This window comes from Embiotoca jacksoni, unplaced genomic scaffold (genome assembly GCF_022577435.1).
Source record: "Embiotoca jacksoni isolate LCO1_2020_lvr unplaced genomic scaffold, fEmbJac1.0.p SCAF_20, whole genome shotgun sequence".
Taxonomy (NCBI): Eukaryota; Metazoa; Chordata; class Actinopteri; family Embiotocidae; genus Embiotoca; species Embiotoca jacksoni.
Genome location: NW_027185341.1, coordinates 9,322,578 through 9,342,291, shown reverse-complemented (window position 1 = coordinate 9,342,291; position 19,714 = coordinate 9,322,578). Strand labels below are relative to the sequence as shown.

Genomic DNA, 19,714 nt, shown 5'->3' with positions numbered 1-19,714 from the left:
ACAACCTGACCACCACACATTTTCCAACACATAAAATTAAATAAATATTTTCAATAAAGTCTGAGTGATTGCATCCTGTTGATGCGGACAAACAAACCCCATGTGAACCCTGCGGCAATGAAATTAATTTATGTGTGCAACCTGCAGCATGTGTCTTCTCATCACAGAGACCATTCCAGCTCTACGGCATGACAGTCAGTCAATGGAAATGAAGCAGTAATCCAATCATCAATACACCACGTGCTGCTCGCAGAATAAAGTTGTTATCTGCATATGTATGAGCATAAATTAATGCAAGAAAATGCTGAGATTTAATCAGAAAGCTGTTTGTTTGTTTGTTTGCAACGCAAGGCTACCTATTCCTGCAAAGATGGATCAAAGCTACTGAAATTATTTGCATTTATAGTGATGGATCACACTCGTGGGATTGCTGTTACTATTGACTTTACAGCATGTTCAAGAATCAACAGCAACTCTGATTGATATAAAGTGAGCTAATGCTGAGCTCATCGTTGCAATTTACCTTTCATCATTTATTTTACCGTTTCATTTCAACCCAGTATCACGGCAACGTGTGAAATAGACATGCCTGTCCACTACAGCAAAACGTGAGGTAGACACGCTTTGGGCTGTCTAGGCGTGAAAGTTACACGTTTTGTCAGCGTGAAACTATACGCATGTAAATGTCATTTGAGGTGGAATCATGTGACCAAGGTCCAGCAACAGGTTACAAAGGACAGGAAATTCTTTGGCCATGTTAGGAGGCAGATGGAGTGTGTTGGTGCCATTAGACTGCGTGCGGTATGATGAGGTTCAAATCAAGGAAGTGACAACATTTTTCTTGAGTTGTTTTTCTTCCCTAACCCCAACCATGTTCTTTTTCCTATCTCCAACCTTTCCCCCCCCCCCTTAACTCCAACCATGTGCTTATTTACTAATCCCAACCACGTGTTTTAAAAACTTAAACTTTCCTGTATATCACATAGCTCAAAACCTGCAGTAGGTTTCATTTTTGTCCACAACAGGAAAACATGTAACTTTCACGCCGAGTCATCCCAAAGCGTAGCTATTTCACATTTTGCTATAGAGGTCGGGCATTGTATATTTCACATTTTGCCGTGATACCGGGTTGTTCATTTATTATCCATTCATTCAATTGTTTACCCATTTACTTTCTAGTAACATATTCATCCCTTTTTGTTCAGCTTTCTAGAATGCAATAATCTACTAATGAAGACTAGACAGTACTATTTGGGATGAACATTTTGTATAAATATTTATGGTTGCGTGGGTTTATTCTTAAAAAGCGTCAACAGCCGTGCCAGCAGCAGAGGATCACCAAAGTCAACAGACTTTGTCCTCTAGGAATCATGAATGTCTGCACCAAATTTCAGGGCAATCTATCCATTAGTTCTTGAGATATTTTAATTGGAACTCAAAGAGGTGGACGTCGAGACCAACGGACACACTGCTAGCATGGCTAAAAAGAAACAATATGTCCCTTATTTTACGGTTGTCCTGCTCTTGGCGCCAAGTCTCAGCATATCTAAGCTTTAATCCTTTCTCTGTTGAGTAGGTGTGAGGCTGTTTCTGGAATATGGCAATCCTGAGTGTCTATATTGGTCTTTCACACAGTTAAAGTGGGACTGAATCATGAAGCACCATATGCTAACAATAATCATGTGTTTCGGCATGTCATACCAAATCTTTTAATATCGTTTCCATCAGAAGGGCTTAGCTGGTTGCAATTTCACTGACAGTGTAGGAGGAACTTTTGAAAGGAATGTTGCTTGGAGGTGATTTGCTGCTGATAAGGAATCTTGTATGGTGCTTGCATGCAAGGCTATGGTACATTAACGTCTTTCCAATTAAAATTACTTCCACAATCAAAAGTTGAAAATGATGCCAGGCCACATGTGTGCACGTAAAGGTTGTATATACCTAAATGTTGCCAAATATCCTTTTGATTGTTCTGTTGAATATTTATGCGACTCATGCCCTGTCTTTTCTCCTTACTCAAGCAGTATGTGTTTTCTTTTTCGCTTGCTTGTTTTTGGAGCTCAACTTCAGTGAAACAGTCTTGACCTTTGAAGTTCTGGCAATAACATAATCCACTTTTATTTAACCCAGTCACACTGAAAGAGCAACGTTTTGAATGTGTCAATATTGCCACTTCACTGTCTACAAATAAGTCACTTTGTCACCAAGTTTCAAACACCGCCTCCAACTTGAGATCAAAAAGTTCAAAGATGTTAAGCAATAACTTTGGGAAGTGAAGTTACATTGTATACCTGAAGCAATGAAGCAATGAAGCAATGAAGCAGGCGAGGTGTTTTGGTTTGCGTTTCTTTAGGGCCAGAACATCACTGGTCAAAATCGAAGTCAGCACTTCAGGTCAGGAGCGCAACCAAGTGTTTTTTTTGGTCATTCGTGGGGTTGTGTAACGTTAATTCTTCCTCCGAGTCAGACTGTCAACACCGAGTTCGACTGCAACATTCTGAGACGTCTGCGGGAAAACATTCGGTGGAAACTACCTGAACTGTGGCGCGATGGCACTTTAGTTCTCCAACATGACAACGTGCCTCCTCACAGCACGATGAAAACACACATTTATCATGTTCAACAACATAAACGTTGACTCTACTTCCTTACTTTGTCTCCCTTGGACTTTTTCCTGTTCCCAAAAAAACTTGACACAAAATCTGACGTGCGCTCACTGCTCACGTTTCAGGTCCATGGTGAAATTGCAAATGCATCATATGTACCAGGGGTCACAGACACGTGTAACACGTGCTGATATTGATCACGTGACGCAACAAGCTATCGCTTCCCCGTTCTCAGTGTGCATCACTGAGCTGTGCTCCAATGGTACACAACAGGAACAGTCTCTGAACTTTTAGACCAAACCTCATATTTTTCAAGAACACATTTCCATCTATTCTATGCTCTCTATCAATAGTTTTCTCACTGGGTTGACTGCTGAGATCAGGGACCGTTTATCATGTGTACGAAGCCAGAGACCCCCGCCCCCCCCCTCCCCTCCCCCCGCCCCGTCCTGAAGCAGCACCCCGTGTCTCTGAGCCACGGCAAGAAGTAACCAGCATCACACTGTCCCACTTCACCTCGGTGCCGGCGCCATAATAACAGATGGCTGAAGCCCTGGTGACATTTGCCCATCACTATTCTCCTTTCGTTCTCAATAAGCTCTCATATCCTGCAGTTTACATGTGTCCACAAATGTCATCAAATGTCGGGGAAATGTCAAGGGCTCAGACATGAACACGGCCACCGATTCTTGAGTTTGTGTGTCTGTGTCTGTGTGCTTATGCGATTCATGCATTGGTGTGACTGGCTGATTTTTCTATTGTTTTATTTTATCATGTAAAAGCCTCAAGCTTTTCAAGAGGAGATCAACTCACGAAGTCAGCAATAAAAATAATATGACAGTAAATACAATATGGACAGCACAAAGAGGGCACTTAAGCTGTCAGCCACCGCGTAAAAAAAGAAGCATAAAGACTATATTTACCCACGCTGACTTTGCACTCCATTAACCCTCACCTGGACTTGCGTGAAATGACCCGAGCACCAGTTTTGTGGCGGTTCGGTTCAGCGAACCCCAAAGTCAATAATGACCACGCCACGTCAATGATGACATATTCTACCTTTCACCGGTATTGACAGTGATTCCAAATTAGAGGACGAAACGAGCAGCAGGCAGTGTATAATTACCCTCCCGTCTTGCGCAACCGCTCCGTGTTTTTCTCGCCATAGCATGACGCAAAACCATGAAAGAGGGAAGAAGGAAGGAAACGGAGAGGAAATAACAGGGGAAATGTGGAGTTGGGCAGAAGGAATGGAATGATTTAATGAGCATCTCTTTCTTTCTGCTTTCATCTAACTAGGCTAACATGATGAACTAGTTGCCCTGTTCCCCCTCAGCCTCCATCGCTCTAGTTACCTCTCTACACACCGCACAAACCGGTCCTGGCAGCACATGATGAATCTACGGGAAGAGCGGGTGGAGAGGGAGATGGAGAGCGTGTGTTCGCGCTGATAAAACGCTGATGAGTTCTCTCGTTTCTTCTTCACCTTTTTTTTTTCCACTTTATTTCTCAGCCCATCAGTAGCCGTGAGTGGATGCATGCCACATCTGTTTTTACTGTTCTTTTTAACGGAAAAAGGTAATTAAAAACCTGGTCGACCCTCTGCCGCAGCTGCAGTTTCTTAATTACCATAACAGTCAAGGCCTTCTTGTTTTTCATCCAGTAAAAATAAAAAAAGATTGATTCATTACTGTTTCATGAATGAGGAAATATGAAATCAATTTCCTCTAATGATGATGTCCGTCCACAAAAACACACTTAGCAAAATAAAATACAGGCTAGTTATTGTTATTTAACTTTCTTATTACAAACATTCTTAAGTTGGGTTTTGAATGGAAGCAAACTCAAAAGCAGCTCTAATTAAACTTGGCAGAGTGTGAATGTAAAGAGCCATTTGATGATGATCGAGTTACTCCAGCTTCATGACCTTGAAGAAAACCAGTACTACTGGATAGACACTTTAAGTTGCTCCGCCTCTTTAAAAAAAACAAGCAGAAAACATACTTTGCAAAATAACAGTGGAAATCTATAGAAGCTACTTTCTGCCAGAAACAGAAAAACACGAATGAGATGGAAAAATAAACATAATCATGGTCGTAATCAGCTAGTTTGACTTAATGGAGCAGTTTGAGATTTTGGGAAACACGTGTATTTGCTTTCATCAGTAAAAATTTTGGAACCTGATGTCAATATAATTTAGTTTTAATTTATATGACGAAAATGTGTATGAGTTTAACTCAGATTTGAGTCACCATGCCTTAGGTGCTTCTTATTAACAGTATGGGTCATCAATCAAGCAGCTAAATTTACCGCTGAATGAGGGATATGTTGGGTGGGGGAGGAAATCGGTAATCCAAAACCACAATGTGTGATTTTACAGATGCATGAAGGTCACTGAATAAGACTTTTCATTAAAAAAAATAGTAATTAATTATTTTGTCCTTTCGGCGGTCTTCATCTGTGTGACATTTCTTGAATGATTACATTTATTTGGCTGTAATTTTGTATTTGATATGAAAAAACTCAATTAAAAAAAAAGAATTCGCTGCCTACCAGCAGCTCTAAAAGTCAGAAATTAACACATACTGTCTTTCTATTTAGTATTTATTTATACCACATAAAATGTTTCATTTTTTTTAAAAGCCAGTGTAAACGTATGCACTCACTCTTTGCCAAGAAATAGTTATAGCACGTAACTCCCTCTAAAACAATGCACAGTGCTGCCAAGTGTCACGCCAACTAAACAAGTCGTTATTCGATAAGGTTTTAAATTAATTTATATCAAAATATGAAAGCGCATCAGGACAAACATGTTCTTGTCTGGAAGTGTCTGGAGGTTGATTGAAAGTGCTGTAATAAAAATGTCAAACTATTGTTATTGTTGTTTTTTGTTAAATTATTTTTAGGTCAACAAACAAATGTTTCATACATGTTTTTTTTATTTTTCTATTTAAAGCAGTACGGGGTTTCCATACAGGTACAAGCCGGATGTTTAAAAAAAAAAAAAAAAAAAAAAACTGCACTTGTCTGAGAAACATTAGGCTTCGCCGTACAATTTATAGACTGTTGTGGAGCCTTTGAAATGTTTCTTCTTGCTGTCATGAGGAGAAAGGAATCTCTGCTAGCGCTGTTTAATAATATCTCTCCAGGAGCAGTAGTTTATATCCACTGAGCAGCTTTATGGTGCAGTGGAGCAGCTGGAAGAAGCCAGCGCAACAACGGAGGGGCGCTGATAACATTCACACAAAGTGACTGAACGGGAGCAATAAAAGGAGCTACTGAGTCTCCCACCTCAAAGGGAACACAGCCGGCATTAAACGCAGCACTATGGCCATAATAATCTAAAGAAAAGTAATAAAAATCCATAGTGCTTTTTCCGACCACCCGACACATATCTCCGTGTCTCGCTCTTAAACTAGAACCGCCTCCTACTGACCTGTTGACTCTTTCTTCCTTCATTTGCGCCGTTCTCCTCTTCCGTTTGGTCTACATATTAATACTTCTTTCTCCGTTGTCACCTCGAACACCGAAAGCATTTAGATACCGTCAGATTCAACATTAGTTCATGTACGCAAGACATACACACATTGTGGCACATACTTAATCCACAGATGTGTAAATTCCACCTTTGATTTTTTTTTTTTCATTTTTAATTAAATAAATAAAAAAATGCTGTCAGATTCAGAATGTTGAATTACAGATAACAATGTAAGATATAGGTGGAAAAAAACCACCTTATTATGCTGGCAGATCTGTGAGGCTGTGCATTGGAGCTAAATGCTATCATGAGCATCCTAACATGCTCACAATGACACTGTCAGCATGTTAGCGTGCAGTTGAGGCCAGTAGTTTTGCTGGCATTTTATCGTTAACCATAGTATTTGAAAACTATTCTGACCCGAGGGTGGATGGCAGCTGTAAGGTTAATAAACATGTTCCTCATTTCATGGCTGTTCAGACATTTCCCCCCCAAAAAACAACAAACTCATGGTGGCACGTAAGGGTGAAAGAGAGTTTCAATAGGTCAATCCATCTTTTAGATGTTTCTTTTACCTGCTGGTAGCTGTGGATGAAAAGTCAGGAGATCACCAACCTCAGCAGGTATCCTGTTGATCAGCGGCTAAGTGTTGCAGATGTGGACAAACACACACAAATAAGACAAACAATCACGACCATTTGTTAATGGTCGTGATTGAAGTGAATAGTCTTGACGTGAGCGGTCGGCCGTCGTAGTCTGCGGGTTGAACGTGGGAGAAAAGGACATGTGTCGAGATCTCTGGATAAGCAGTGTTGAACTGTGAAGGGACAAACCGCGGAACCAGAGACGAGGTGTTAGAGGATGTACCGGAGCGAGTCTGATCTGCAGGGGCCCCCAAACTCAACCCAACTTCACGAGGCTTAAAGGATCTGTGGCGGCTGATAAACACGAGCTACCTCGTTGTGATCAGTGTCTCAGCTAGACGACTACTGTGCAGATAAGCAGAGGATGCAAACAGATGTTTGCGTGTTCTGATGGTACAATAAAAAAAAAAAAATTAAAAATAGTTGAAACACTTCTGGCACCATAACGGACCGAAAGTAAACACACACATGCTGTTTGTGTCGAAATTCCAAGATCAAATTGGGTGTTTGTCCTTTAAACGGTGCCTGTGACTCTATTACCTCCGCGCCTCCGTCCCGGCCGTCAGCTTGGCCCGACAGCGTCTGGCCGGCTGGATGCACTCTGCTGCTCATGACTGCTTTTGACACGCTGCTGCGTCCGATACGGTCTGAGCCATGATCCAACACCCAAATCTGTCATGTACATACAGCGTCGGCTAAAATGTCGCACAGAAAACAGCAGTAAAAAGGGTGATGGGTGTAGAAATGCAGCAATATGGGGTTTTAATTATGACGTGTCAATTTATAGCTGGTTTTTATCATCCTTCTATCCCTCCAGCAAACTGTAGAGAAAGTCATGATGTAGATGTTTTTTTTTTAATCTCCGTCCCAACTTCCCTCATCAAGTCCAATCAATCATTCTGGACTCAGTCGGTATTCTGATAACACTTCATGGCTTACAGCTCAATTGAAGGAGTTTGTTCGCCGACTGTTATGAAGCCTCCAGTTTGGGTTTCGGCCTTCGCCATCTAACTAGTTCGGAGCGGTTTGAAGCCAGAAGTGACCATATTTGGACGAGCTGGGGTGGAGTGAGCGGTTGATCTTCAAATATCTTCATTTGTCTTTGAACTAAAGTGTCAAAGGATATAAAATGAAGAAGGCAGCAAATAATGCAACCCTGACATGTCTGTTTCAGCATCTCGCAGCTCATTGTTTTGGTTTTAAAATCCACAATATTACTGATTTGGCTGCTGCACCAACTTGTTTCCAGCAGAAATGGGAACCCGTTGGATATCGATCTCTGGGGGCCAACATTTCAGAGGTTCTGGAGTGGCCAGTGTATAAGCCAGACAAGACTCCCTGATTATTGATGTGACACGTGAGAATTTAGTTGGAGTTGAAAGACAACCTCTACAGACGATTAGAAGCGGCCAGTTTACACTCAGTTTGCAGCTTCAAATCATTTCAACAAAGCTTATAGAAAGTTAAATCGTCGTGAGATCCCAGCCGCTGCGTAGCACCTACGCTGCTCTCCACGCAGACTGTTTACCAGATATCGATCTCTGGGGGCCAACATTTCAGAGGTTCTGGAGTAGCCAGTGTATAAGCCAGACAAGACTCTCTGATTATTGATGTGGCACGTGAGAATTTAGTTGGGAGTTGAAAGACAACCTCTACAGACGATTAGAAGCAGCCAGTTTACACACAGTTTAAGCAGATATCCGTTGAGAAATATGTCTGTTTCCTGCTCTTAATAAACCCAGAACATGCGACCTGCCCACTAAACTGCAGAGGCAACGTTAGCGCCTTGCTGGTGAACAGAGGAGCATTAGGCAGCTAAAGAAGTTAGTCAGGAGTTAACGGAGACTTACAGAATCAGCCAGCCATGACGTTCAGAGAAACAGGGAGCCAATCTTGGATGGCGTCTAACAAGGTGAGAGAAAACAAACTGCTGTGGTGACCATGCAGCGAGATGGAGAACTGAAGTCATCACCATGACTTATAATATGTATTGGATAAAAAAAAAAAAACCCGTCACAATACAACTGTACCACATCAACAGCATCAATTACATACATGGTGGAAGTATGTGGGATGTGGATGGCTTCCCAGGAGTCCCCTCACCTTTTAAGTCTATTTTGTGTGTGTGTGTGTGTGTGTGTGTGTGTGTGTGTGTGTGTGTGTGTTCTCTTGTGTAATCAACAAGCTACCAACCAACCTGAGCTGATCTGCAGAGGTATTGATTTTCTGGGAGTTCCTCAAGCTTATCAGGCGCCAGGGTTGAAATACCGAGTCTGAAACACATACACAACCCCCCCCCCCCCCTCCCCCCACACACACACACAGTGAGGTGATTACATACCTCAGATTATAGTAACTCCTTTCACATAAAGGCACATACACATACAAAATGCCGTTTTGCAAGTCAATTTGCAGCAGAAACAAACAAGAGTTTTTCATTAAAGAGAAACTTTGTGTCTCAAACTTTTTTTTCTTTTTTAAATGAAGCTACTTAAACAGTTCAGACGGTGAAATGTTCTGACGGACCTCATCTGAGCGGAGACACAATCAGAGGAGCTCAGTGACAGAAGAGCAGAATAAAAGCAGCCATGTCTTCACCCCAGATACCACAGCACCGCGCCTCTGAACGCTCCTCCTCTCTCAGTTAGTGTGTCGCTGTTGTCGGCCCCATGCGGCCTCATTATCACACAGACTGAGACACAGCAGCCATGTTTGATAGCAAGGATGACACACACACACACACACACACACACACACACACACACACACACACACACACACACAACCTTAGATAACCTTTCTTTACAGACACTTGCTTTCATCCCAAACATAGACTGTTGTGCACGCACACGCACACACACACACACACTGTGACACCAATAATGTGCATTCAAGAACCAGAAGAAAATCATGAAGTGAACACACACACACACACACACTAAATAAGACATTAGGCTAAATAATGCACACACATCTACCCCCCCAAAAAATAACACTACAAATGTACCTTCACTTCATTATTTGCACACACGCACGCACAAATGCAGTTTATACATGAATACAAATTACACAATCAACTACATTACGTCCAATTCTATTCTGAACAGGAAACACAATTGTGACACCCACAGTTTATTGATGGTGATATGAATTTTCAACAGAGTGTTTGAAAATGTCCCATTGATTTTAATGTGATGATTGCTCTTGTGGGTTATTTTTTGACAACTTTAGCCTTATTCAGACTGGAGAGCAAAAGAGGAAATAAAAACTTCAAAGGCCGTGCATTTTTTACAGGTTGATCTATTATCTTGAATTTAACCTGCTTCAGAGCAGGTGAGTTCAGCATCTTAAGTTACCATGGCGACGTATCCTGGTAAGAATTGAACTACCTTCGCAATCCTGAAAATCCAAATTTAAACCTGAAGTTATCTCGCTAACCTCAAATCCTGTTTCGTAGTCCAGACCTCTGATTTTACTTTTCACTTTTCGTTTCATCGCTGCTACTTGTTTGAGCTGTTTGTTTGCTGTCAGAAGAGCAACACAAAAGTTATAATTGATATCTAGTCAGATCTGCGGCGTGCAGATTACAGCTCCGTAATGAGCGGGGGCTGGCAGGTTAGCGGGGGTCAACCGCTAATCTCAGTGCTAATTAAAATTTAGCTTGTGCAGCTCATCAAAACAATTAGTGGCGAACAATAATGAGAGGAGTGATGGAATTGGAGAGGGGAGGGGGGATGACAAATGATGCAGCTATATGTGTGTGTGTGTGTGTGTGTGTGTGTGTGTTTGTGTTTGTGTGTTTGTGTGTGTGTGAGCAGGAAAGTATTGAATAAATGAGCAGACAGCAGCTCCAACATGCTCAGAGCGCTGCAGCACAGCCGAGCTGTTGGGAGACGGGTGTGTGTGTGCAACCAAAAGATAGATGGGTCCCAACCTGGTAGAGGATGATAGGATGAGACACTGAGGGAGGGAAGAAGGGGAGGGGATAAAACTGTGGAGGCATTTTGGTGGATATACATGAAAAGGAGCTCCCAAAGTGAAGAAAAGAAAGAAAAAAAAAAAAGCCTGACTTGTTCCCGATCTGACAGGTTCAGAAAAGTGAGGCTGGGACGCTCCGGAGATAAAATGGAACATTTTCTAACCCGTCTATCTCTGCGCCTCATGTTGCTCCTCCTCACCCTGTTTATTTTTTTGTTCTCCTCTCTTGGCAATTTCTTGTTCTTCCACAGCCGCCTGCCAAAAAAACGACTTCCCCCTCCTCCTCGAGGAGAAGAAATGCAAGATGGTCGAGGTGTTTTGGGGATTCGAGGGATACGAGGCCGACGCCGTCCTATCGCGATGGAAACCTCACACCTGCTGCCGTCCTTCCTCCCGTCTTCTAGGAGCGGCACCCTCCGAGACGAACTCCCTCGCCTCAACATCAGCGGTCCATCTGTCTCTTCTACACGCGCACACAAACAAACACACACACACAAAACCGCACCCTCCCATGTGCCTCCTTCTTGCTACAGCACACAGCCGCACAACATTGACATTACCTTCGGTGCAGCCTACAGGGGGACGAGATGAGGGGGAAGAACCCAGCTGAGGGTTTCTGTCTGTACGAGGAGTATTTATAGCGCGGCAGAAGAGAGAAGGCAGACGGCTGGGACTCCTTCACTCCCTTTTCCTGATGGAGTTTTCTCCATCCTGGACTGACTCGCACACAGAGGAACAACATAAAAGTATCACAAAACTACACAACACATCAGGTCACTTATTCTTCTCTGCGATTTAAATTTGTATCATTGTTTACATTGTTAACAATGCAACTTTATTAAAAAAAAAACCAAAAACAAACAGTCGTACACCCAAACAAATCCGTTCCAAAGATGAAATGGCCGCTGCTCGTGAGACAAATCTGTTTATTATTTATTTTTGTGCGTATACATGCGGTGTAGTCTTCATGTCTGAACCTGTAGGTAACATTTCACATGAAGTGAGTATCTGACGCAGTGGAGGAGAATCCTTTTGTGAGATGACGGATAAATAAACCAGCGAGAGCCGGTGGTGAACGGAGGCTCGTTCACTTCGACTAAATCAAACGCAGACAGTAAAACCAGGAGTCTTCAACCTGGCGCTCGGGAGGTACCAGCAGTTCGCCCGCTGAAGGCTCACACTGAGCTGGAAACAAACAGGTGTTCATTAATTTGGTCAATAACATAAATACAATATTTGTTTTAGCTGGAGCGCAAAAGCAATGCAGCGCTATAAAGCAAGTGTCACTGAGTGAGTGAGAGAACAAAGTTACACCGCAGGTCGGTTGAACGCCACAATTTTTCAAATTAAAAGCCCTCCAGTTTCACACAGGCTGCAGCCATGTACTAGGCCGACTTGTTTCTTTCAGAAGGAGCAGTGGGTCCCAATCAAAGGCGAAACACTGGATTTTATTAGTTGAATCTTATATCAGAACGCATCATTTGACACTTTTCAAACCAGTGTGGCCACACACAAGTTGTGTGCACTGCAGTAGGCATTTAAAACACATCTGTGTAATTGTAAAATAAACCCACCCTGCTCTCGACCGAAAACGTAAAATCTAAGATTTTTTTGAGAAGCTATACTTTTTGGTGAAGTTCAGCTATGTGAATAAATGTTGATCAGCTTTCAGACATTTTCATTTTGTCAACGCAGCTCTGGGAGTAAAAAAGGATGGAGACTCCTGGTTGAAACTGTGCGTACATCGTTACATACAAACCTCTAAACCAACCTTTTTTGATAAACATAAACACACACAGGCAGGACGGCCTCCACTGTCAGATCCACGGGACATGAGCGTGGGATCTGGAACTCAGGACAAGGAGAGGACAACAGCTCGCTTCATCTACAAAATGTTACGGGTCCAGTTCATCCATGTGGTCTCATGTTAGGCTCCATTAGCAGTCTGAAGTTGACTTCTGTGCCGACAGTCTTTTTATTAGGCTGCCAATGCTGCAGTGCGTAATTTCCTGATAAGGACATTTATACACCTGAATTTAAATCCGACTCAACTGATCAACGGTGCGCTGAAAGTCTGCTGAAATAAAAACCCGAGCTGATATTTGAGGTAATACTGAGCTGGTGATGCTAATAAAGAAAAGGCTGGAGCTACAGACCTGGAAGGACTGGCGGAAGGAGAGATGCTCCGATCACGTCCTGGTAACTACTCCTACCAACGTATCATAATCACCTGTTAAAGCCTTAGTATTCAATGAGGGCAGAGCCAGACTCACTAACAGCAGAAAGAAGCTAGGCTAAAGCTGCAGATCTGAAGACATCACAACCTGTTAAATCTCAGTCGGTTATCACTCTGCCTCCGCGGTCCCGTCCTGGAGCAGCCGGCGTAGTTCCTGCGGCTCGGTGACGGGGAGGGAACAGGTGAAGTCCTGGCAGACGTGGGCCGTGGCGACACCACCCAGCTGGGACATGGAGGAGAGGGCGGGCAGACGCTGGCACAGAAAACTGTCCACGTTTCCATCGGTGAGCATCAAGACCTATCAGGACCGACCGCAATCGAAATACAGGAAATGTTAGCAGCCAACAAAGACATTAGTGATTGTATCAATTAACAATATTGTTAGTTAAGTACATAAAATGGAGTAAATATAATTTCCTTTGACCAAAGAGTGTAGTATGAGGCGGATTCATTTCAGGTGAACTGGCTGCTGCCTGGCAGTGGTTTTACACTCGCTCTACTGTCATATCACACACATGCACACACTCAGATCCCTGAATCACACCTGTCCCGTTATAATTTAAGCTTTAGGAAACCTGGAAATGTTTTGTGAGGACAATAAGAGACGACCAAACAAGACAGAAGCAAAGAAGCTGAAATATAAAATGAGAAGATCAAGACAAGAGTAAATACATTTTATTTCTGTAATTGACTGATTGTTGATAAAGAAAAAAAATAAAATCCTGTCAATTTGTTTCAGTGTGCGCTGCTGCGGTAATATTTTCTTTGAGATTTGATTGTCAGCGTTATTTTGACTTTTCTCTGCGTGGCAGCAGCACAGTCACTAAAGATGAATGTTATTGTCAGGGAAGAAGATTCAGTGTAATTACATCTTTAAAACATTTTTGGGGTCAGTGGATCATCTCGTTTTGATCACGATCAATCTCTCTTTTCCTTTAACACAGCCAGAAGAATCACAAACATTCAGCCAAAATAAGCCAAAATAATTCCTTCAAAAAAACCACGCAACGACTCGTGGCTCAGTCGCTGCGGTGGTCTCACAGCCGAGTAAAAAGAGGGAACCCTTCACTAGAGAGGGTGTCACTGACATGACGTTGAAAACATAAACAAATGACTTGTCATTCAGTGTTTCTGATTTCTGTGCTTTCACACCACCGACCAGACCAGAGGCCCCAAAATATGGTCCGACCAAATTCCGTGGTCTCGGTCCGGATCCAACTGGACCGCGGTTCAGTTTTTTTGAACTATTAACACTTTTGGGATTTTGTTATTGTTCACATCAAAGAAGCTTATTCAGCTGGTTTGGTGGAGCTCAGCTATGTGAATAAATGTCAGTGAAAGTGTCACTTTCATCAAAGTTACCAAGTATTTAAGTGCGATTTGGTCCGACAAAGAGGTTGAAGTTCAACTTGAATTTTTTTGGGTGAAAAATGCAAAGAGGTATGACTGCTGGTGGTACTGCTATAATAATAGAAGAGGCTACAGCTGAAGTGACAACAAACAAACAAACCAATCGCTGTGGAGTACAGGGAGACGCAGCCCACTCAGCTGACGACGACAGGAAGTAGCTATGTTCTGCAAAGTTCTTTACTGCGCTCGTGAAACCAAAAGTAACCGGATCAAATGTTTACAACGTAACAGAAACATGAACCTCCATCTGACCTTGATCGGGACTTTCAGATGTGAGAGTCCCGATAAACATTCATAAAGACTTTTTCATGCTCATGACGTTCAGGTGTCATGCAGGTCTTATGCAAACCCCTTCAAGTAAAGTATTACTGCAGAGAATAGAGCGTGTGGACAGAAATGTGCTTCATGTGTTGGTGGCACCAAAAACAGACGTCAGTGTTGCTGCGTCACATCCAAACCAAGAATTTAATATCCAGAACTATTGACAAGTGTGTGAATACAGCTGAAGGTCAGAAAACAGCAGATGAAAGAGGTTGCAGTCGTTGTGTCTGCTTGTGTGTGTGTGCGTGTGAGTGCGTGCGTGCGTGCGTGCGTGCGTGCGTGCGTGCGTGTGTGTGTGTGTGTGTGCGCGTGTGTGTGTGTGTGTGCGCGTGTGGTCTTGGACAGCCAGCAGAGTGAAGTTAAAGAGGTTGCCAGTCTCTCTGTGTGTGTGTGTGAGTGTGTGTGTGTGTGCGTATGCTTGTGTGTTTGTGTGCGTGCGTGTGTGGTCAGCCAGCAGAGTGAAGTTAAAGAGGTTGCCAGTCTTTGTGTGTGTGTGTGTGTGTGTGTGTGTGTGTGTGGTCTTGGGCAGCTGCCAGCAGAGTGAAGTTAAAGAGGTTACTGCCCTGTCTGTCCCTGAAGCGGCTTCCTGTCAAACACGTGTCATTTCCTCCCGGCCCTGCAGCACCCCGGGTCCCAACTGAGTGAGAAATGACAACATAAAAAACCAGCGCAGACAAAAAAAATGACGAGACGAGTCCGAAGAGGGAGGAGACGGAAAAGAGGCGCGCGTGAGGCTGGAGGTTCGGTGATGTATCTCACGTCAGGTGAAGCTTCGCGAGGAGACGGACGTGTCTGTCGCTGTGATTGACTGAAGGTCAGTCAGAACGCATTAAAGGATACACAAATACTGATGACTGGAGGCTTGATGGATGAACGGAGCTGCACCCCGCAGTACACACACACCGTGTTATAGCTTCACAGCAGCTACGGCACCGAAACCCCAAATAATTAAAGCATTAAATCAAAAAGTTGCGTGAAGATTTTGAAAAGATGTTTCTGCCACAAAAGATCAACAGCAGAATGAATTCGTTTCAAAGACGATATTCTAAAAGAGACTATTTTCCACAGTGGGGTGAGGTAGCAACCTCAATACGTGTTCGTACCAAGTCAAACATGCTGAAACAAAAGAAGATGAATTACCCGAGAGCCGGCAATCAGTGTCGGATCAGATTTTGAACCTTGTTTACTCATTTCATCACGTTTGCTGAATTAAATCACATTTTGTTTCAAAACTACTGTATTTTTTTTGACAACGTAAACTACTGTTTGGATGCTATGTATCCTCTATATATATGTTGTATGCCTTCTTTGGTCAAACAAATCCTAATCTCATTTACAGGGTCAAAATGATTGTTCGAGTCGACACAGACGAGAAGCGTCAGAGGTTCAAAATAATGGAAATTGGTGAAGTGGATTTTGAGTTCAGATTGTTTTGTCAGCAGCAGTTTAAGGTCAAGAATCAACTGTGGTCACAGTTTATATGTATGTAATATTTAAGATGTATTTCCCCAGCTGTCAGTCAGTCTGTCCACACTGACACCCTAACGACCCCGAGGTTTCCTCTTGTGGTAAACAACTGGAGGAATTCCCGCCAGCCTCAGATGTACTTTGTGTTTCCAGCTAATTAGCAACCGTTAGCGTGCTAACATGCTGAACTCCAATCGTGAACACAGCGAGACGTAACGCCTGCTCATCATCAGCCCGTCGGGAACCGTCATATCCAGCATGGTAGCACGCCAATGTAAAGCTATCGTTCGGAGCGCCGCTGTGTGTACGTACGGCTTCACAGAGCCGCTGGTGTTCTCGTGAACTCTTAAACTTGGTGTTATTTCAGTTATTTTAAAAGATCTCTTTGGTGTCAGGTTTGAAAGGCAGATATTATATGTCGGATGCCCCGCTGATTGTCCCCCGCTCCGCCCAGTCCAACCAATTCATCTTAACCACGCACACATGTCGTCTGCTGGCCCGACCAGGGTGTCTCATATAGATGCAAAGCGAGGCCTAAAACCATGTGGTTAGCATTGGAGAAAGATCACGGTTTGGGTTAAATGGAACCCGGTCGCTGGTTGGTGAGGCTAAGACAACAAATCTACTTGGTCAGGAGAAAACCATCGTTTGGGTGGAAAAAAAAGTCATGAAATCCATTTGGACTTTTTTCTTTGTCATGTCCTCCAACTCCCGGATGAAAGTTCTGGGTTTGTTCGACCTTGTTCGTACTCGGACTTCAATTGTCTTATCAAACCTCAAACCTTAATGCTAACAGGGTTTCAAGACTACAATCACAGTTAAAAATGAAACTGTGAGCGATATTCAGGCAGCGGCCATGTACAGGTGGCTTTAAACTAACCAGTGCCTCACAGGTACACCTCATTCTGCCTTCACCGGGAATCTTTCCTTGGTCATTAGACACAGTGGTCCATTAGGAGACACTCGTCCTCTGTCCTCTAAAGGCCTGACAGCCAGCATCCACCCAGGCCACCATGCAGAACTGTTTCCATCCTCTCCATCCCGTCTCAATGAGCCTCGCAGTCTCATTCAGTGGCGCCTCGAGAGCTCCATTCGGCCATTTAGATGCTCATTTGTGCCGGCAGCCATCTGCACCTCTAATGCCAAGAAACTGTCGTTGGGCTACGCCGGCCGTCTTCCTGCTGGTGAAGAACGTCTCGGCAGAGGTGAGGTATTTCCGTTTCGATTACCGAACGCACTACAATTCTTCCTCGGAGGCCGGTGATGAAGTGATGTCGCTTCATCTCGTCTTGTTTTCAACAGTGGTTCACCCGAGAATCACCACCTGTACTGGCACGGCAAAGGAAACCATGGCTTCATGTGCAGCTGGCAGGATATCTTTAGATATGAAAAACACACACAAACCGACAGACGACTGGTAAGCAGCATGATGGGATGCGGTCATGATGGTGCGACCGTTGCTATGGAGACCGGTTGAGGATTTCCCCAACCACGCTGAACCTTCTCCTCTCCGCCTCGACTCGTCTCTTTGCTTGTCAGCTTCGCGCGGTCCCTCTGCGGGCTCAGACCGCATCCAGCCACGCGCCCTCGACTTAAAGGTTGCGCTGTTGTCTGTCTGTGTCACAACAATACTATCGGCACTGACCCCCCCGGGGACCGGACCAGTGTGTGTGTGAATGATGGAGAACAACAGGGAGACAGATTATGTGTGAATGTATACACAAGGCTTGTGAAGGTGATGGACTGAATGCAAAGTGTGTGGTCTTGTATTCGGTTCACCACAAAGCAAGCGTGTGTGTGTGTGTGTGTGTGTGTGTGTGTGTGTGTGTGTGTGTGTGTGTGTGTGTGTGTGTGTGTGTGTGTGTAACTGTGGCAGACAGCACAGTTGGCTACACATGAGAGCGCAGTCAAACTCCCACAGGGTTAATCCCCGTGTTCTGGGCAACCCTGACACAAACACATCAACAGACACACACTCACACATCAACACACACACATGAAGACGCACACAACTCCCATCCGTTAAATGTCCCTCCACTGACAGCTCCCTCCTACACTCCCTCTCTCATTCTGCCAAACCAGCTGAGCTCAGACACTTAAACAGAGCACAGTGTACCTGCGCTGATAGTAACACACACAGACACACACACACACACACACACACACACGCAGACACACACACACACACACACGCAGACACAGACACACAGAGCTTCGGGAGATGTTTTAACGCGTAACCCGGCGACCGTGCGCACGACTCTGGGGGGACGACTTCTGTCAGCGAGGGAGAGAAACAACCACGAACACACAATGCTCACTTTTGAGAGCCGCTGTCATACATGAGGAAGAGTGATGACGCTGCCTGCGAGTTCTCCGTGTGCAGCCAGGCAAGAGGAGACTTACTTCCTCCAGCCTCCTCGCTGTTGTTTTGTCCTACACACACACACACACACACACACACACACAGGCATACAGACAGACAGACACACACACACACACACACACACACACACACACACACACACACACACACACACACACACACACACACAAAGGGGACCAGTTCAGTCATCATAACAAGCTGGCATCTGGACGGCCGCCCCGGGACGGAAACAGACACACACGTTCACCCTCGGACATCAAATTTGGGCAGCGGAGGGAGTCGGGCGTTGCCACGGTATCAGTCATCCGTTGACTCAAACTTTTACCCTCAGCTTCGTTCGCCCGGCTGAATTTTCAGCAGGAAGGAAGGGAGGCGAGAGAGAGCAATGGGCAGGAGAAATTTCAAAAGAAAGAAAAGGTCAGAGAAATTGAAGCAACGAGAGACTGATAGCGCAGACAGATTGATTCGAGGACATCAATACGATTCAACAAGAAGGATGAGGCTGAGAGCGCCTGAAGAGCTGCCCGTCAATACACTTGATATATATTATTCACAACAGTAAATATGCTCGTTTCCGGGGGGCAGAGACGGTCCAGGATGTTGTGATGCGTGACAGAATGGGATGGCTACGTCTGAGTGTACAGACAGGTAAACAAATCTCAGGGGAAAATATGAATACACGAGTTAAAGATCCTGAGAAATACAGAGGTTGCGATACGGGACGGAGGGATTCGCAGTCACCTAATGTATAATTGTCGTGGACACGAAACGTGAAGATGCGTACGTGATTCCCCAGGAAAAAGTTGGAATCTATAAAAACAAACTTGACGGGAGACTGTGAATCCGTACCGGGACGTTGAACCAGGCGTACGAACATTTTGGAAACTGGCGACGCCGATGGTGAGCTGGTGAATTGACGCCGGAGTCAACTCTCACTTCCCCGGCTCACAATTGAGTTTTGCATTCATTTTGAAATACCGGTGCCGACTTTCAGAGGTCTGCACGGCCAAACACCACATTACATTACATGACATTACATTACATTACCGAGCACCTCGTCCTTCCTCATATGACCAATCGTGCCTTTAAGTCTGCAGATCAGAAATGACTGTTTGTGAGCACTTTTTGATTTTATATGTGAATATTTAAACCAACAATTTCATTTAGGCCAGAACTATTACATACGCAACT

General features: G+C 44.1%; 1 protein-coding gene across 1 annotated transcript in view; it reads right to left on the bottom strand.

Moving 5' to 3' along the window:
* Positions 1–11,615: 11,615 nt before the first annotated feature.
* Positions 11,616–19,714, bottom strand: part of spata20 (spermatogenesis associated 20) — a 49,037-nt gene continuing 40,938 nt past the window's right edge. Inside the window, exon 16 of the mRNA XM_069156158.1 lies at positions 11,616–13,240. Within this exon, the coding sequence (XP_069012259.1) occupies positions 13,052–13,240 (189 nt within the window). The 3' untranslated portion in view covers positions 11,616–13,051. The remainder of the gene's footprint in view (positions 13,241–19,714) is intronic.